The sequence below is a fragment of the Camelus ferus genome, chromosome 15 (genome assembly GCF_009834535.1).
Source record: "Camelus ferus isolate YT-003-E chromosome 15, BCGSAC_Cfer_1.0, whole genome shotgun sequence".
Lineage (NCBI taxonomy): Eukaryota > Metazoa > Chordata > Mammalia > Artiodactyla > Camelidae > Camelus > Camelus ferus.
This window is the reverse complement of record NC_045710.1, coordinates 20,020,390-20,041,175: the sequence shown is the minus strand read 5'-3', so window position 1 is coordinate 20,041,175 and position 20,786 is coordinate 20,020,390. Positions and strand designations below refer to the sequence as shown.

Sequence of the window (20,786 nt, the reverse complement as noted above, 5' to 3'; positions counted from 1 at the left end):
GCATCCCTACAGGACAGAGATTCTCAAGAGGTACCAGGAAATGAGTGATTAAGAGTTATGAGTGAGTGAGTGAGTGAGTGAGTGAGAGAGAGAGAGAGAGAGAGAGAGAGAGAGAGAGAGAGAGAGAGTGAGTGTGAGTGTGTGTGAGTGTGTGTGTGTGTGTGTAGTGTGTGTAGAGGGGATAGCTCAGTGGTTGAGTGCATGCTTAGCATGCACAAGGTCCTAGGTTCAATCCCCAGTACTCCATGGTTAAAGTTAAAAGTTTAAAAAAAAAAAAAAACTTGTAAGAATGTAAAATGGGCAGTTGTGTACCCTGTGATCCGTGAGGTGGATTTTGTTAATGCCCAAAAAACTACCATGCTGGCTGGATCTCTGCAAGCCCATCCTCTCCTCTCCTTGGTTCCTGCATTCTCTGGAAGGTTGAGAATTTAATTTACTTAGCAACACAAATCATCTCTCAATCTACAGTACAAAAAGATTAATTCTACCCCAAATCCAAAGAGATATGCCTTCATCTGATAGGGTAAAATAAATAGGTATAAATGATCCCCTTCTAATGCCACAAATAAATTAGCAACAAGAGTCTTTGCAGACTGTTGCATATATTAATGCTTTCATAAGTAACAAGGAGCTTGGCTATTCACTTATAAAATCAAGAAATAACAGTAGTAGGGGGAGGGTACAGCTCCGTGGTAGAGCACATGCTTAGCAGCACAAGGTCCTGGGTTCAATCTCCAGTACCTCCATTAAAAAAAATTTAAGCAAACAAACAAACACAAAACAGTAACAATCTTCTTACCAAAAAAGGTTTAAAGTAGAAGAGAACATACTGCTCTGCCAGTCACATTGGAATATGTCAAATTACTCATTCGGAAAAACAAAACTAGATTCCTATCTTATGCTACATACAAAGCTTAATAAATTAAACCAAAACTAACTGATTAAAAATAAATACATATGAAAATGTTTTTATAATCCTGGGGTTAGGAAAGACCTTCCAAAGCAATTACAAATAAGGAATCACAAACAAACAAACAAACAAAAAAAATCAAATTTAAATAAATAAAACTTCTGTACCACAAAATAAGTCATAAAATTAAAAGCAAAAGGTTAGGAGAAAAATATCAAAAATATACAGGCAAAGAATATTCAGACTACATTAACAGCTCTTTATATTCAAGAAATAACTCAAGTTTTAAAAAATTCAAAATAAAAAGACAAAGAATATAAACATGTAATTCACAGAACAAATACAAGCTGTCAATAAACACAAAAACACCTAACTCCACCAATAGTCAAGGAAATGCAGCAATAATGTATGAGAACTTTTCCTTTACCTTCATTGGTTCCTAACACTCTTGAAAATTTCTCAATTCCCACAGCTTCAACACTCACCTATATTCCTTAGGCAACATCTAGTCACTGAATAGATACACTTAAAAAAGAAAAGAAGAAAAAAAGATACCACCATCCTAACAAGCTTCCTGAATCTACTTCCCGACTCAACACTGAGTAGCATAGAACTACCACCACCATGACCCCTACCCACTCCCCATTAAGAGCTTACTAATGTGTACTCCTCCTCTATCAACATCACCTGGGAACTTGTTAGAATTTCCAAGTCTCATCCTATACTTACTAAATCAGATCTGTAAACACAAGTAACATATGTGCACATTAAAGCTTGAAGAGCACTAATCAAAAAATTCCTTGTTGGGAAATGTGACTGGTTTCAGGGGGATGACCTACATACACATAGTAACACTGAAGGCCTCCCAATCACTCTACCAATGAAGCCCAGCAATTGAGCACCACACCCACACAGCTCTTTAATGTTTCATTTTCAAAAAACAACAGGCAGCTGAGGATCTCCAGTCATTTAAAGAATGCCTTTAATGTGAAAGAGACCAAAATCAAACAAAAATTAAAACATACCCTCAAGAGGGAGATGCTGCAAAGTAAAAAACTTCAAATCCTGTAGTATTTTCAGAGTTAGAAAATATGACATGCACGAAAGAAAAATGATGCAACAAAAATTCAAACAAAAAATAGCTTCCATAAGTCAAAAATATGGTTAGAGAACCTTAAAAATTCAATACAAGATTTAGAAGACGAAATTGCTTCTCAAGTACAGAAGAAAACGACAAAAGGGAAAATGAGAATAAAGTATGAAACATAGAAGAATTAGTCCAGAAGATGCACCATCTAAATAACAGTATACAGCACTAGAGAAAGATCAAAGAAAACAGAGGGGATGAAATTATAAAATACACAGTACAAGAAGAACATGAATTCCCAGACTAAGTGGTCCCTCAAGTGCCAATGTAATTCACTGACTAAAGAAAAAAAGCACAGGATATTTTAGAATATAAAAATAATTAACAGTGAGGGGGGAGGGTACAGCTCAGGTGGTAGAGTGCATGCTTAGTATATACAGGGTCCTGGGTTCAATCCCCAGTACCTCCTCTAAAAATAAATTAGTAAACCTAATTACCCCCCCCCCACCAAAAATTAACAATGAAAGCTAAAAAAGAACCCAATGTACCAATGCTTCAAATCCTGGGGGAAAAATATTTCCAACCCCAAAGTGTGTATCTTCAAGTTATCAATCAACTGTGAGGGTAAAGACGCTAGTAGATAAGCAAATCTCTGTAAATTTACCATCGATCCTTTTTCAAGAAGCTACCAATTTGTATGGGTCACAAAAAAGAGGTAATAAACCAAAGACAAAAGTGAGATCCAGGAAATAGAGGCTCCATCTGACGAGAGAATTTTCAAAATAATGATGAAAAGAAATCCCAGGATAATCATTTGAAGAAGGCGGAGAGGTCCTCCAAGAAAAATGAAACTGAAGGGAAACTTCCGAAGATTAATATACTTGATTAATCTGTGTGTCTGAAATAACAGATTTACACTATTGCAGGAATGAGACTGAACTTACAAGTATACACAAAACTAAGCAAATGAACAATAAAGCAGTTATAAACCCCAAGAAAAGCAAAATTTTGTGCCAAAAAGATAACATAAACAGTGCAGTCCAAGTCTCAACTGTAACAATATTTAAGTAGTAGTCATAATGTGAACGATGAATACTGCTTAATCAGAAGTGTGCTACAATATTGGGAAAATGGGAATGGAAAAAGGGAGAGGCTAAGAGCTAAATCCTCATCTTCTATAGTAGGAAATCAACAGACAGTACCTAAAACGGAAAACAAAATCAATGAACAATAGCATAGGAATGCCAAGAATGAAACTGGAAACACAATACTGCAGGAGAAAAGTCTGGAATAAGAGCTCAGGCTCTGATTCAACCTATTTCTTAACTATAAAACAGGGATGGAGACTACCCCAGTGTTACAAATACTGTGTATAACATGCCGAACAGTGCCTTGAACATTACTAGTCCCTGAGTTGGTGAACTCTTGTCCAGACAGCATTTAAAAGCTCTGTTTCAGGGACCCCGACCCCAGCCTGGTGGATGAGAATCTCCACAGGTGTCTCTTTAGTCACCAGTGTGGAAACTACTGCCACAGGTAAATGGAGTGCACTTACTGAACTTCTAGGCAGATGACTACTCTCTGCACCTTCAGCCCCAAGCCCTCCTTTAAATTCTAAGCCTCTATCACCAGCCCACCTGCCAGGTCTTGCCTTTCACATGCTATGTCAAATTCAATTTGCTTAAAAACTCTAAAACCACTTCTCTCTTCCAAATTTCTATTAACTGCACCACGAGTCACCTAATAAGTTCAGAAAATTGAAAACTAGTTACATTTTATTTAAATCCTTTCTGCACTCAATACCACCCATCTTCTATCCTACCCAAGGTTCTTCTTGGTTGATATTTATTCCTTTCTTCCTTCCCACTCTTACCGTCCTACACCCAGACTATTCCAACCACCACCTGGGATCTGGCTTTTCTGCCTTTGAAGGAGCTCCTTCCCACATATTCTACAGTGCCAGATTTTCTTCCTAGAGCATTATTCTGATTTTCAGTGTCTCCTGCTTATCAAGTAGAATCCAAAACTCCAAAACAGTAGTTTTAGTATAGCAGGAAAATAAAGTACCAGAATTCGAGACAGCAGGATGAGAACTCCCTGTCACTTACTAGCTTTAAGACCATGGGCATCATCACCCTCCTTAGGGTCCACATCTACGTACTAACTTCAACTACATTCAACAGTCCACATTTACTAAAAATCCATTACAGCCAATTACAGGATTAGGTGCTTGAACTAGCAGAGCTGTCTGAAATTTTTATCTACAACACTTAAGGCCAGACTCCCCGGCTCACATCCTCTAACAGACATTATGCCCTAGGATGGCCCTCCTCTAAATCACTCTACTCAGTTGCAAGTAAACCTTTCACTTTCCTTTCTCCTAACCCTTGCTCCTACCACATCCCCACCCCACCTTCCCTTCCCTACCCTCAGAAGGATTCTCCCACCCTCTTCTATCCACATCTTACCTCTCCTAGAAAACCCAAGTGAAGTCCTTCTCTTCCACCAGGTCTTGCCAACGCTACCCTACTCATCTGACCAGTAATACGTGCTACTTTACGGAATATCTTGTGCAGATATTTCACTTTTGTACCATTATTTAACTTTTATGTATTAAAATCTTCCACACCCAATTTAATTAAAAGTTCCTTGAGAACAGTCTATAACCTTACTGGTGTCTACATTCTCCACTGTGTCCAATATCAAATTCACTTCTATCAAGAATACAGCCTTGATTTGTTGAACTAATGCATTTCCAAACAGTAACCACATTACCCCAGAACTATCAACGTTACTCACCACTTTACTTTGCACGTCTGTGTGTTCCATTCCACAATGTGTTTATCATCTGAACAACTATACAAACAGCCATTGTCTTGATGCCACTGTATGCAATTGACTTTGTTGTCATGTCCACCACTCTGTAGATTTAAAAAAAAAAATTAAAGAAAAAAAAGCTCATCTGATATGACAGTATGCACCCTGGAATCATTCATAAGAGTTAACTAAAATGTTACACCTTAACCTAACTAAAATGCATCTATCCATTTGCAACATCAAAAATGAGATAAATCTGCTACAACTTCATCAAATACTAACTTTCCATTGTCTCCTCTGCTGAAAAAACATACTTCTACATCATAAGTCAAAGGATACTAGTCCTAAATGCCACTTACTTTTGACAGGAATGCCAGCACTAGGCATGATAAAATACTTCATGTACAGAGGCAAAAAGTTGGGGACACTTGAGTGAACTAGTAAATCAAATCTTAAACAATGTCAAGTCAGTGATTAAGGTAAAAATCACATCTAGTCAAAACTATCCTTGCAAATCCCTTTGTAAAGAAGTACTAAAACTATCTCTCAATTTTAAAAATCACTGTTTATTCAGGGACACACTAAATGTTTTCTTGTATTATAGCTCACACCATATGAATAAAACTTTAAATGTACTCAGCATAACAAAATGTTCACTCTGAGGCACAAAGGAACGGAGACATCACCTGGGGAAGAGCAAATTCAAGTCTCTCATCTCACATTCCAAGACAAGCTCATTCAGCAGAATACAGTGCTAAATCACCGTGAGCAACTGTTTTCACTCTTTCTACCTGAATTCACATTAATTAAATGTGCATACAATGGATCACCACTGTGTACATATCTAAGCTAAGCATGAAAGCTAAAATTCAAAGTCACTACTTCCATCGTACAGACTGCCGCCACCTCAAAAGAAAAATGTTTAAATGTTAAGTTCAGTTACTTCTCTTCCTTCCTATCAGTTATTTATTCAAAGAACTAAGTCCCACATTATAGCCAAACACACAAAGAACTGAACAAAGGAGATGAACAGATAATTTCTGCAGAAAGAATTCAGTAAGAAATTTTTTAAAACTTCAAAGTTAGTAATCCAAGAGATACAAAGCAAAACAAAGTAACATTTTCAGTCTATTCATCTAGCAACTTGTATACCAAAACCAGGCAAAGACACCACCAAAAAAGAGAATTATAGACCAATATCACTGATGAACATAGATGCAAAAATCGTTACCAAAATATTAGCAAATAGAATCCAACAGCTCATCTAGCAACTTGTTTAGCATTATAATACCCATGCTGTTAAGATTATAATGAAAATGGCATTATCATACATTGCTGGGACTAGCATACTTTTTTTGGAAAGCAATCTAGAAACTGTCCATTCATTCATTTACTCATTCAACATTTACTAAATACCAATTACATGCCAGGCACTATACTACTTTCAATAAATTATGTCTAAATTTCAATAAAGTCATGCAAGGTAGCTTACACAATTCGCATTGAAGAGATGATCATTATCTTATCCTTGATCATATAACTAGAAGGATTCAACCCCAGGACAGACTAGTTCCAAAGCCTGGTCCCTTTCTACCACACCACATCATTCCAACACTCCTTGCCCTGACCCTCCTGGTTCCTTTTTAAGAAACTCATCCCCTGTTAAAGGCTTACATATAATCCTGTGAAGTATCAAAATAATCTAACAAGGAATTCTAGGCTTCATCAGCATCGTGTCTGCAGCCACAACAGCTGAGTAAAGCAGCTACCACACTGCACAGGGCACTAGGTACATGTTCAACACAAAAGACTGACCAAGTCAAAGGATGGCTCCAAACTATAGCAGGGTAGAAGCCCACATGAGGACCACACTCAGCTTGGAGAGCAGGCAGGAATAAAGGAAGATTTCCTTTATATACACTTCTGAATGCTTTAACTTTTTTTTTTTTTACAGTTGTGTATTATTTGTATAATCTTTAAAATGAAAACAAATAACATACTTTTAAATACAGGTTTAAAATCAGATAAAAACTTTCATCTATCAAATTAGCTAGGTTTTTTGTTGGTGTTATCACTGTTTTAATGTGAATAATCAATGATGACAAAAACACTCTGAAATACATGTACCGTCCTTCCATAGCTGATACAAGTACACATTAGAATAACTTCCAGGAAATTTTTATACTATGTATAGAAAGGCTTAACACTCACACCTTTGACTGATTAATCACAGGTTAGTAATTCTGGGAACACATGTAAGAAAAAAAAATTTACAACAAAAAAATCAGAAACTACCTAAATGGTTAGTAACAGTTAAATCGCCAAGGGACTATCCAATTTAATGGGATTTTAGCCAGTCCCTAAAAATGTTTATAACTAGTTCTTGACAAATATGAAAACTGCTCATGTTATAATCTGATGGAAAATATCAGGATACAAAATAGATGAACAGACAGAACCCAACTGCATTTTCTGAACATATGCATAGAACAAAGAAACACACAATCTACTAAACAGAAGACTGCTCGGTGATAGATTTAGGTGTAATTTTTTCCCTTTCAACTTCACATAGTTCCAAAGTATCTACAGATAGATGTTACTTACATATTCATATACTTACTTATTCATATATACAGAAAGCAATCCTATATACAGACAGGAGTTAAGTGAACACCAAAAACATACTGTAACAGATATTGTCTGATACAAATTATGCCAGTTTCATTACTGTCTTGCAGCACTAGCCCCACCTCTGCTCTGCGATGCTGGGGCTGGGACTCTGCGAACCCCATTTCTGCTCTGCTAGCTGGATCATTAGTAGGCTCCACCAATAGGGTGCCAGAGGGAGACAAGGCAGGAGGAGGAACAAGGGACTGGTTTCTTCTTGTCTCCCAGTTTGCATCACCCCAATGTTTCTCCACTCCAGCAGCAGCAATCCTTTTGGCAACAGATGAACCCAATATGCAGTTTTCCCAACGCTTGGAGAACCAGTCTCATCACCTCCCTTCAGAGACACCAGCAGTCAGCTAGGGCCCCTCCTCAGAGGTCTGGATTCTCAAGTCCACAGTGCCATTCCCCTTCAAGAGACAGCAACACCTGCTCCTCAAAATTTCAGCAATAATCCCACCGCCTCCCTGGTCCCCTCGCCCTGGAGGCGGTGCACTCCTTCCTGCAGCTGTGATCTATCTGTGATACTCAGAATTCTTTCCACCCTTTCTTATTTAAGCCTAGTCAACAGTTCTCCCTATTCTTCACACTCTGACCTATAATAATGACAATGTTACCCATCATAACTATTATCAAATATTACTGTTGAAAATTTAAAAGTTAAGGGGCAGAAAAATGCCCCCATACTGCAGATCCTATTGCATATCCTAAACTGTTTTTAAATAAATCTTTAATCATCACTTTCTTTTATACAAAATACACACACACACACATATATATATATACTTACTATCAATTTACTGTGTAGTTCTGCTTTTACTGTACTGTATAATAAAATACTACCAACTGCTGTACCAAGAGCCAACAAGTCAACCTGGTTACTCGTTCCTATAGCTTCTGATTTCCTTTTTTTCCTCTGTGGACCTTCCTGGAAAAAGAAAGAAAAAACAATTTCTTATTGTATTATTTCAAACACTGAAACATCATTAATGCATAAATGCAAATGCCCAACAGCTCACCAATTAATGTGACTGCTATTAAGAGACACTTAAAAAAGTGGACGTGGGATTTGCTCTCAGGTAAGTTCTTTCTTACTACTTAGGAAATAAACTCACTCCAATGGGAATAATATTCTGTGCCCCTCTCTCCTATCTTTACCTCTCAGAAAAGATGGCAAGAGGTATAACTTAGTATGCTCTGTTAGTATTCTCTTAACAAGTCCAAACAGCCTCATTGCTGCTTCCACTTCTCAGAAACCAACCTTTCCCAAAAGGTCCAAGTGAAGCCTCCATTGCCACCTGCTCAAGCAGCCAATGCTTTCCCCTTTCACCTCCCAAATCTTTCCTTGCATTCTGGCTTCATTTTTAGGAAAAGGGACTCAAATGTTTATACACTTATAAACATGTATTTACTTCAATTTGAGTCAAAAAAAAAAAAAAAAGCTGCAATCAGTAAAGCAGTGTGAAGCACACACTAGAGAAGTTGCTCCAGTGAGTGTTTAAGGGCCAGTCTGAAAGTTCCATGTTCTCTTGATGATTCCAATGACTTAAGAGGCACATATTTGAATTTAGCATCAAACGGCGAAGACTTCTTTGATTTACTTCAAAAAATGATACTAACAACTCTTGTCTATCAAAAAGAAACCAATGCTCAAAACTTCAGAGTACACTAAAGTTTATAATGAGTAATAATCCATAATTTCAGAACTTCTCTTCCATGTTTATAATTTTTTTCTAAATGAAAGCCTGCTAAGCCTATGTTTTAGCATAAAGATGCCCTTAGAAATTAATTCTTCTAGTGTAAAAGAGACCAATACCATAGAAAAGAGAACATTTTCTCAATAGTGCAAGATCTTTGCTCTACAGCACAAAAAAGCAGCCCCAGGATACATAAAAATTTGCCCAACTCAAAAAACCACCAATGAAAACTACAATGTTACGAGCGCATAAAGAATATCAAGGAGTAGGACTTATAAGGCATTTTCTACCTTTTTTCTCTTGGTTATCCTGTGGAGACGTGACATTTGAAGAATTTGATTCACTGAACACCCTTAAGTCAACAAAAAGTTAAAATATACAACAACAAAAAAGTTTAAATACAGAAAAAATAATGCACATTTTGCAAGTCCTGAGAAATGTATCTACGCTGATAAACCCAAAAGAAAAGTTACAATTAAGAGCCAAAGTTATTTTTAAAAAAAGTCTGATGGCCTCATCAGTAACATTTAATTTGCCTGAAACATTGAAACTTAGTCAAGGAGTGTCCTAGGTCCCACCTTCAGCTAAATAAATTTCTAAAGCCACCTTTGAATGATTCTGGAGAGCAAATGTGCTTTGTGCATAAGGTTATGAACACAAACATTTATGCAAGGACAGTAGGGGAAGGTATACCAATCTACTACCACCTCATCAGAAAACCCTTCTCTGACACAGTCTAGAAAGTATTTCTTCTACTCTTAGTTTTCCCAAATCAAATTAAAATTACCTACACTGAGGTTTCTAATGTTTGAAGCATAGGCTGGTCCAAATATGTGTATGTTTTTCTGTAGACTTGAGTTTTCATTAGAAAGCACAAAGAAAGTTTATAAGTTAAAATGAACATACTCAAAGCCCCAATTTCTCTATTAGCAAAATCTGTATTTTGGGGAGAAGCAAGCAGAGGCTATTGGGAGGAGCATCACAGAATCTATGTTCAATTTTGGAGATCACTGGTCTGAACCTAAAAAATAATCTAATTAATTAATCTCAAAGAACTAATGACTCATGTATGTGTTCTCCAAGTTGGATGATTTTTTAAAAAATAATTTCCCATTCAGCAGGACGTGCATGTCCAAACACATCAACCAGATAAGAAGTTTATATAACCAATGTGCATTTTAGTGAAATCTAATATTGTAACTACTACTCCATTACTAAATATTTCTGAAACCAAGAGTTAAGTGCTGATGATTATAGATTATCACAGGTCTTTGTTGGCATTTTCTATCTGAACCTGTTATTCCTGTGATGAAAAATTTCAATGACTCCCCAGGGAAGAGTAAATCAATATAAACAACTGTTTGGCATTCAAAAGCATCCACAATTTGCCTCCAACCCACCTTTTCCAATCTTATTTCCAATTCCATCCTTACACTTCCTAATCACGAATACGCTTTCCCATTTGCTTTTCCCTTCTTTTGGAGGGGCCTTTTCCTACTCACTTCAATTTTCATTTGGTTAAAAATCTATTCATGCTTCAAGGTCCACCTCAAACATGATCTCTCCACAAAAATCTTTCTCATCTTAAAACACAAGTCATATTATGCTTTGTATTTTGGATACAGTATAACTGAATTGTCTTTATTTCTTCTTTAATGTCTTAGTTATACTGCTTTGTGTCATGTTATGTGCACATTAATTACACATGTAAATATATAAAATAATGGAAAGGGTAGGCTAAAAATTTAGTTCATATACCTGTGACCAGAAAATCTTGAGTTCCTGAAGGTACCAAGAATGAATACCAAAAGGTTGTTATTTTTTAGACTAAAGAGTCTTTTCTAACGTGAAGAGCTGATTGAGCTAAGCAATAAATGCCAACACCAGTCTCAAGAAAGCAGTACTTGATCTAGGAGGCAATCAGAAAGCTGAGCGAGAGTCTGAATGTGCATGATTTATAAGAGCAATGCACAGTACAGATAAAGACAGAGAGAAGCATATCCAGGTGATGAGAAGTCTGATTCTGATCAATTAAGAAATGACTTTTTAGACTGAGATCCCAAAGTAAGAAAAGAGTTTACATGGAGAGCCAATACACACACGCATAAAAACACATGTATATATGTAGCTGAAACAAACTCATAAAAAACCCCATCCTTTACCATGCAAAATACACTCTAATATGGTCTATTTTTTCATGCTGTCACAACCCACTAAATCTATTTCACAATCCACTAATGGTTCAAAAACTATTTTTGAAAAATATTGACCTCTATTTGCTGAAAATTATGGCAAAGTTTCAAGTTTCATTCTGCAATTAGTCTTCTATGCCATTTCCTGGACTATCTTATTGTCATTTACTCTGGCAAATGTTTAAGTTTCATGGGTAATAGTGAAGAAAATGTGTGCATTTTTACATGTAATTACATACAGTACTTACATCAAAAGCATTTTCTAATACACAGCTACTTCTATTTCTGCCAGTAAAATCTGATCTGCAAATCTTCCCCTCTTTTGAAGTTTAAACACGGGAGAGACCTTAACACAGAGCACTGTACAGGAACACAACTGGATTGTGCTACGTCTCTAAGGGTTAGGACTGGGGATACTCGCTCAGATTTTTCCTACAAACATCCTTAATGCTGCTGTGCTTGCCCTGTGCAATGCCCGAAGTGCTATGTGCTTCATTCAACAGGTACTGAGCTGTATGGGGTCATTTTAACTGCAGTGACAACAAAGCAACTTAAGTGCATTTACTATAGTAGCCAATCTGTTTCTTCCAGGCTCTACGGCAGTTAGAAAAGGAAAAATACAGAAGTTTGTGTCTTAAAGGAGGAATTAAATAGCACAGTCAGTTCCTGGGTGGCCCAGCCACTTACTGTGTGGCTCTGGCATATCATGTAACATCCCAGCCTCAGTTTACACACATAAACCTGAGGAGCTCTAAAAACAGCATCCATCCATAGTCCATCAATCTGTCTCTCTGCACTTTTCTTTCCATCATTAGAGGTCCTCTTCCCCCAGGTTCTATCACCCAAATGGAATGTTTAGTTATATAATATATACAAAAATTTCCTAAAAACTACTGTGACACAAATGCAAAGAATTATAATCATTCTGTGACCAAAAACAAGCAGCGATCTAATTTTTCTAAACATTTATGAACCATTGCTGTACTTCCTGTTACCCAAGAAACCCAGCACCAACTCATTTTCCTCCATTGATAAGAGTAATGTCACCAAACTTTGTCCTTGGGTGGCCAACTGTCAATTACTGAACCAGATATAGGATATTCCTACAAAAAGGTTTAAGAGAGCATCTTAAAACTTAAGTGGCAAGGATCCTAACTCAGGGACCTGGGAGCAGAAGTAGAAAATGAAGAGTGATTTGCAGCAACGGCTACCTTTAAAAAATCACATGACTTTAAAGTTTTACACAATAATACATATGAAAGTTTGTTTTAATACAGGAAAACCACTTCTCTCTCTAATTTTCAAGTGAAATTGATGTTCTAAGGATACATCCCCAAGATGATGAGCACTGGATGTTTCTACATTCCTCCCAGCTCTCAATTCTGTCACTCAAGATTTAAGGTTACAGTAAGAGCACTGGACCAGGAGTCAAAGTACCTCGACTCTAGTAGCCACAACTACTTTACTGGTTATTAAGGCTTTAGTGAGGCCATTTAAACTTTCTTAGTTCTGACTCTCAGTTAATAAAAATGTAACAATTCCAGGACATTTCTTAAGAGTCAAGTGGCTAAAGTGAGAGCATACAAATAAAAGAATACTGAAACCTGTAAGAACTTTTCTTTTACTGTAGCTCAACTCTTATTTTCCAAGGAGGCCTCCAAAGTAGTGACTTACTCAATGTGACAAAACAAGTTTGAGTTGTGTCCCAGGTATGAAACCAAATCCAGATATTTTTCTATTGTATCAGAGAGTTACATATAATCCAAAACCTACTTTTAACAGAAAATTTAAGACGAGGTAAAAGTTTTATTCCTTAGGCATACAATACGATTGCATAAGTCAGAAGAAAACTAAGTTGGTGATAAATGTTTGCCAGCCTAATATTAGCGATTTGTTACAGATAATGGAGAGCTGAGCTCTAAATATCTGTGTTCTAGTCCTGGTTCCATTTGTGGTTTTTTCCAAGTTGCCTAATTTTCCAGGGCCTCAGTTTCTGCTTCCTGAACAAAGCAAAAGTTAGTCTTTATCTACCTTGCAGGACTAATCACACAAATAAGAGATAATTGACAATTATAGCACATACACACCAAGAACTATTCTAAATGCTTTATGCATCATAAAATATGGAAACCTTCACAACCACTCTATGAGGTACTATTACTTCCATCTTACAAATGAGGAGCTGAAGGCACAATTACTACAAAGAAGCCAATTCTGGATTCAAAGCTAGAGAGTATAGCCTGGGTCCATGCATGTAACCATTGCTCCCCATTTCCTCTCACCATTAGAATTATTATCATTTTTCAATCTGTTAAAATACAAACAGAAATTTGAAAAGGAGAAATATGCAGAGTGCTGTAATTTTAATGACAACTGTGATTTTTTTTAAGTCCTAAGTTTTGTGCTTGACTTAAGGGCCCTGATAAGGTTTCTTTAAAAATCAGCAGGAGTCACTTCATCTAGAAACTATAAAAATCTAGCTTAAGAGCTGAAAAATACCTGAACATACTCATCCAAAGTATAACAAGTTAGATGTATCCCTACTTTCAATCTAAGAATTTAGCAGAAAGTTTCCGATTTAAGATCTGTACTATGAACTATTTAAGATTTACACATAATGTCAGCTAAACACCACACAACTCACAATACCTGATGCTTCCAAATCACACTGCACTGATTCGGGGGGGGAGGGGGGCTCCCCTACAAGCGCCAGTTTCCACGTGGGTGTGAGTGAGTTAGTCGAGTGCCTCAAAAGTGAATGGCATCTTACCTGAGATGGGTCCCCCTAAGAATGAAAAGCCTTCCCTAACTCAGCAGTGCCCCGTCTAAGAAAAACTTCACCTGGACTCATAGTCATTAAGTTAAACTACTACTTCACTTTACCTCCACATCCTAGCGCAGACTTCAGACTTGGGGAAAGCGGGTGTATAAAGGGAGAGACGAACAGGCGTTAAAAATTTAAAAGCAAGAAAATTCGCACGGCTTAGAATGGAAATGGGCCTGGAAACGTCAGGAGTTTCCAGAGTCCCACATCCTGGACGTGGAAGAGAACACGTGGTGAGCCAGCACCCAAGGGTGGGGAGGTTTGGGGGGTGGGGGCCGGAAGCAAGGAAACAGATTTCTTCATTCTAACTACCCAGGGCAAAGCCAATGAGCTGGGAAGGGGTCAAAAAAGAGCAGTACAGCCCCAAAGTCCACCTCTGTCAAAATCCATAGCTCTGAAGAACGCAAGCAGGAGAGAGCCAGGCCTGGCAGCAAGAAGGAGGGCCCGGGGCCTCGGTGAACATGGCGGCCCAGGAGACAGCGGGGCGCAGGGCACAGACCGTATGGAGCCCGCCGGTAGAGCTAAGGTCCGCTGCCCGTCGGATCTGGCCGCGCCCTCTCGTTGCTCTCGGGACAGGCCGCGCACGGAGCTAGCGGCGTGGGCCCAGCCAGCGCCGCCACCGTGCTCGTTGCCTCCTCACCCCCGGCCTCCCGCCGAGAGCCACGCGTGATGCCGGGCCGTGGGGGGCGCTGAGGCCGAGCCTGGGCAGGCGCCCGCCCCGCGCCGTCCCGCTCACTTTACCTTGGCCTGCAGCCGCGCTGGCGCCCAGGCCAGGCAAGTGCAGGTACCGCTGAGGTGCGCGGAAGGCACGTACTCCTGGTGCAACCGGTTGTTGGCTGTCTCCCACACTCGCAGGTGACCGTCGGTAGACGCCAAAGCGAAAAAGGCCTGACTTTGTGGGGAGAAAGCGCAGGGGACCCCAGCGGGGGACAGAGGGTCCGCAACACCACCGCCACCCGCCGCCATTGCTGCTCTGGCTCCGCGGCAGCCACGTGTTCGCCCGTGCGCAGGCGCACCGGCGCGGGGCGGAGCCTGGAGGGAGGAAGTGGGGCGGAGGGAGCAGATGGAGTGGCTCTTCTCAACGCACGCGAGCGTTAGATGGGCCTACCTTGTGGACGGTGGCCCGGTGGGCCCAGTGCTAACTCGTAGTGGAGACAGCTGGAGGCCCCTTACTGAGGACTCCAGAGTAGGGCCCATTCCTTTTAAAAAAATAAGAAAGTTTAAACCAAATGTTTAAAAGAAATATTCACTTACATTTCCGTGTTTGTGACAACTGTTTCTATTTTTCCCTATCCACTTCGAGGCTTTAATCGTGTACAAGTTAAGAACAATTTATTCAATCATAATAGTGTTAAAGCAATGGTGGGAGGGGCTATTCCCTCTTCTTTGGTCAAGACTATCTCATGTTACCGCACCAAATAGAAAATTTTAACGTCTCCATAATATTTCACCAAATCTATACATTCTGATTCAAGAAATGCCAGGTACTGTTCAGTCTGCACAGAGTTTATTGCCTAGAAGGAAAGACAAAAAACACTACCCTCAGGGCTATGGAGAGACTGAATCTTTCATAAGTAGAGCGAGTTATGGTAAAATTTGCATTTTAGGTTATTTGGAATGACGTAAACTGATACACATTTTTAAAAGGCCTCCTGGGTGCCGGATGTAGACTGTAGAAGGGCAAGAATGAAAGCAGAGAGACAAGCTAGGAGGTTGTTGGGTTGGACTCGATGAACATGATAGAGGTGGTAAGAAGTGGTTCGATTCCAGATAAAATCTGAATTTAGAGCAAGTAGGACTTGCTAACTGGATTGACTGGGAAGGATGAGAAAGAAGCATAAGTCATTAAGTTAATGGTGATACCATTCACTGGATTGGAAAAATGGGTTTGGGTGGAGTGGAAATCAAGACTTCTGTTTTGTATAGTTAAGTCTGAAATGCCCGTTAGACATCCAAATAGAGTTTGTTCAGTAGGAAGTCGCATATGTGAGTAGATCACAGATATAAATTTTGGATGCATTTGCATACAGATGCTATTTGAAACTGTGGGACTGGTCAGATCATGTTGAGTGTAAGTATAAATAGAGAAAAAAACTTAGCCCAAACTATGCCAACTTGTCAGGAATCAGAAGAGGATCCAGCAAAGGAGATTAAGAAGAGATAACAGTAATAAAAGCCAAGGAGAATAAGATGTCCTGGAAACCAAACATTTTATAAAGATTTCAGAAGGAACACATAATCAAAGCCATGTCAAATGCAGTAAGGTGAAGACTAAGAATTAATCAGTGAACCTGGCAAGAGCAAGGTCATTGGTGACTTTTCAAAAGCATTTTTAATAGAGAAGTAGGGAGAAAAACTTATTGCAGAAAGTAGAGGGGAAAAAGGGAGGTGAGAAAGGGCAGAAAAGTATAGGCAACTATTTCAAGGATTTTTGTTCTAAAGAGCATACATGAGTCTGTATGAAGAAAGGTCTGAGCTAGAGTTATAAATTTGTTAGTCATAAGTATACAAATAAAAACTTATTTTGCACTTACTATATATCAAGCACTGTTTTAGGTGCTTTATGTGTATTAATTCATTTAGTCCTCACAATAGCCCTAGGATGTAGAAACTATCAATATCTCCATTTTTCAGATAAGAAAACTGACATATTGAGCTGGACAATAGGAGGAGGAGCTGGGTTTCTAACCCAAGTCATCTGTGAGCATGGACAACCTGACCCAATGAGAGTATGTAGGGTTTACACAGATGACCCTCCTATACCCACATGTATCAATTCCTTGACGACCCACCTTAAAATGATCTCTATGCTACACCAGCCACTCACTCCCATAGTCATGTCCCAGACCTTGTCATACAATAACTGCACCTTTTCCATAATCTCAGTTTCCACATACCACTCTGTAACCACCAACTCCTATCTTTCTAACTCATTCCCTCTACCTCCCAGGGTCTAACCAGTGCTTCTATCTCACTGGACCCTCAGTCCATTGATCCTACAATCTTTTCACCAGCCCTTATCCTTCCTCCCTAATGGCAGCATCTCCCTCTGAATTTATCCTGTACTCTAACCTTACGACTCTCAACTCCCTTGCCTCTTTCCCATATCATAGTCCTGCCTTGGTAAAAGCACAAACCGGGTAAAATCTAACTCTCCACCCACAAGCAGATGAAAGTGACTAGAGAAAAGCCAAAGCCATTTTATTACGATTCTTATCCACTTTCCCATTCATGATTTTAAAAAAACTTTTAACAAACTAGGCATAGAAAGGAACATCCTCAGCTTGATAAAGGGACTCCACACATACACACACACACACACACACACACACACACAAAACACAACTCACTTCATACTTACTAGTGAAAGACTGAATGCTTTTCTCCTAAGATTGAGAACAAATCAATATTATCCAATCTAACCAATTCTATTCAATATTTTACTGGAAGTTTTAGGTAGTGCAACAAAGATGATGATGATGATGATAATAATAATAATAATTAATAATAATAATAATAATAACACATGCAACTTGGAGAGGAAGGCATAAAAGTATCTTTATTCGCAGAAGACAGATAAAATCTAAAGGGAGTCACAAAAATTCTGAAACCAATAAATGAATGTAGCAAGGTCAAGTAGTGAATGGATAAACAAATATGGCATATCCCAAAATGGAATATTATTTAGCAATAAAAAGGAAGTACTATTGTCATATGTTACAACTTGGATGAGTCTCAAAAACATGCTAAATAAAAGAAGCCAGATGCAAAAAACTACATATTGTGTGATTCCATTTATATGAAATATCCAGTAAAAGAATATTTATAGAGACAGAAAATAGATCAGTGGTTACCTGGGGTTCAGAGGAGGAACAGAGATTAACTGCAAGTGGGCATGAGGAAAATTTTTAGGGTGACAGAAATATTCTAAAGTTGGATCATAGTAATGGTTTCACAATTCTGTAAATACACTAAAAGTCATTGAACTGTTCACCCACAATGGATGACTTTTATGGTATGAAAATTATACCTCAATGAAGCTTAAAAAAAAAAGCCTTTCCTAAGCTCTTTTTTTAATAGTAGGGTACTACTAATAAATACAAAAAATTATAGTTAGAAAACTGTCAATGAATGCAAAACTAGTATTGATACATTTTTCCATCACTAATTAAAAAGCTTAAAATGGTAACTTTACTGTGGAGATACAGGAATATTCAGACTTAACAGTGATCAAAGTTAACATCATCAATATTGGAACTGACATCATGTAAATCCTGATAGGATGTACTCAGAAGGAAAACCTCAGTTCAGTAGTATTTCTGCCGAAAGTGCATATTCCAAGTCTAATCAAGAGGAAACATCAGACAAAGCCAAAGTGAGGGGAATTCTATAAATAAATAATCTGCATTCTTCAAAAATGTCAAGGTCAAGAAATAAAGGCTGAGAAACTGTTCATTCCAGATTAAAGAAGGCTAAAGAGATATGAGAATTTAATGACTGTGTGATCCTGGACTGGATCCTGAACTGGAAAAAGACTTACAAAGCTTATAAAGCTTTTGTCACTTATTGAGCTAAGTGACAAAATTTGAATGTGGTCTATAGATTTGATAACGTACTATGGCAGTATGAAATGTCCGTAATGTGATGATCTGTACTGTAGTTAGGTAGAAGATTGTTCTTGTTCTCAGGAAATACTCACTGAAGTACTTAGGGGTAAAGGGACACAGTGTCTCCAACCCACTTTCAACTGGTGCAGAAAAAAATGTGTGTGTCTGTGCATGTGTGTTTGTGTGTGTGTTGTGTACATGGAGGAGACAGAGCATGGGGAGAGAATGAAAAAGCAAATGGATTAACATGTAAACAGTTGGTGAATCTGGATAACAGGTATAGGAGACACTTCTGCAACTTTTGAAATTATATCAACAAAAAATTTACTAAAAAAGTCTCCCTTGATCTCCAACTTCAAACACCCCACCCCCACCTCCACTTAGGCAATCCATCTCTCAGTTTCTGCTATGATGATTTCTATCATTTCATTAAAAATAATAAAATAATTAAAATAATCTGTTCCAGAGTCAATCATCCCAGTGGCATACCTAACATACTTAACACCCAGAGTAGATCGTTAAAACAAAAACAAACCCTTTTCTAGATGACAGGATTATTTTTAACAAAAATCATTAAATGAAACAAATAATAATAAAAGCCATAAAATAAACACTGATAATTTTCTTTTATTGAACCTCGCATATATAATCTTGTTAGTTAAAAAAGAAATAAATAATAAAATAAATGTTAAAATACAAAAAAGGGGGAAAGTCATGGCTTTATATTTTTACATTAGAACATTTTTAAAAGGGGGGAACTTATATCTGTGTATATTAGTCTGTTGAAGCTATGAATAAGAATCTTTATAACTGTTGTACTGTTTATTTTAAATATCCTGTTTTAACACAGGAAAAGTGGTACCACAGGGGCTGGAGATGTGAATTATTCTTGAATGATTCTGAAACTTTAGGAACTTAAAAAGAACTCTTGTTAGTGAGTCCACATGTGTCGGGGCCAACTATATAATCAGGAGTTCTTGGAATTAACTTTCTTATACATTATAATGTTTATCAAAGGACAAGTAATAAAAATATACTAATGTGAAGCATACTTAATATACAAATACATCCATATGTAATTAAAACTCAGTGTTGGTCACAAAACTTGTTTAGAACTTGAGTCAATAAAATATTTAGGGGGAGAGAAGTATTTCACTGCTGACATGTTCAGAACAGGTGACACCTGGTGATGAGAGGGAGCCGACTGTAGTAGTAGTATACTAGACTACATAACTGAACCCCTTTGCTGTACACCTGAAAGTAACACATTATAAATCAACTATACTTCAATAAAATTTTTAAAAATTTTAGAAAGCAATGCATAGAAGAAAGATTAGAATGCTATTTCTCTTGGGTGTTCAGGGGATTTCTCTTGAGGTGAGATAAGCATGATTAGGAGTCAGTTATGAAAGTAAATGAATAAACGAATGATGAATAAATAGAGGGATGGATACTCCCCAGGTTTGAAGTTTTTAAAAGGTTTTAAGTTTTGAAAAGATTGATTATTTTATGAGCATTCAAAAACAAAGAGAGTGACCATAAACACAAAGCGTTAATGCATCACAATTTAAAAATCAGAGGACAGGTTGAGTTCTACAATGTGAGTTGGTGACACCTGAGAAAGAGGCGGCGGGCAGAAGGGAGGGGTTCAGTGGAGAGGTTCTCTGAGGCCCAGACTAGCATTGGACCCTGACCAGCAGTAGGGCTGGTAAGATGGAGGTGAGAGTCAGTCCATTCTTCAAAAGAAGGACCCTGAAGAAGAGGAAAGAAGATCTAGGATCCTCTCCAGGAGTGAAATCCCAAGGACTGATCATTTCTCAACATTCTAAAATGATGGCTCACAATATGCTAGCAAACTGGTTCTGAATCATCCTGCACAGTATCCTTTAATTTAGGAACTGAGAAAGGTGTTTAGTGAGTGGTGGTGGGTGATGCTAAGTAAGAAGATTCTCCAATTCTGATGGAATTTTTCTTAAAACCTGCAC

At 38.0% G+C, this 20,786-nt stretch overlaps 1 protein-coding gene across 1 annotated transcript in view; it reads right to left on the bottom strand.

The window, feature by feature from the left end:
• The window catches only part of WDR43 (WD repeat domain 43), a 42,107-nt gene extending 26,910 nt beyond the window's left edge, over positions 1-15,197 (bottom strand). The window contains exons 1-3 of the mRNA XM_032497280.1: positions 14,936-15,197; positions 8,272-8,409; positions 4,797-4,918 (exon numbers count right to left, since the gene is read on the bottom strand). Of these exons, the coding sequence (XP_032353171.1) occupies positions 4,797-4,918; positions 8,272-8,409; positions 14,936-15,160 (485 nt within the window). The 5' untranslated portion in view covers positions 15,161-15,197. The remainder of the gene's footprint in view (positions 1-4,796; positions 4,919-8,271; positions 8,410-14,935) is intronic.
• Positions 15,198-20,786: the final 5,589 nt, after the last annotated feature.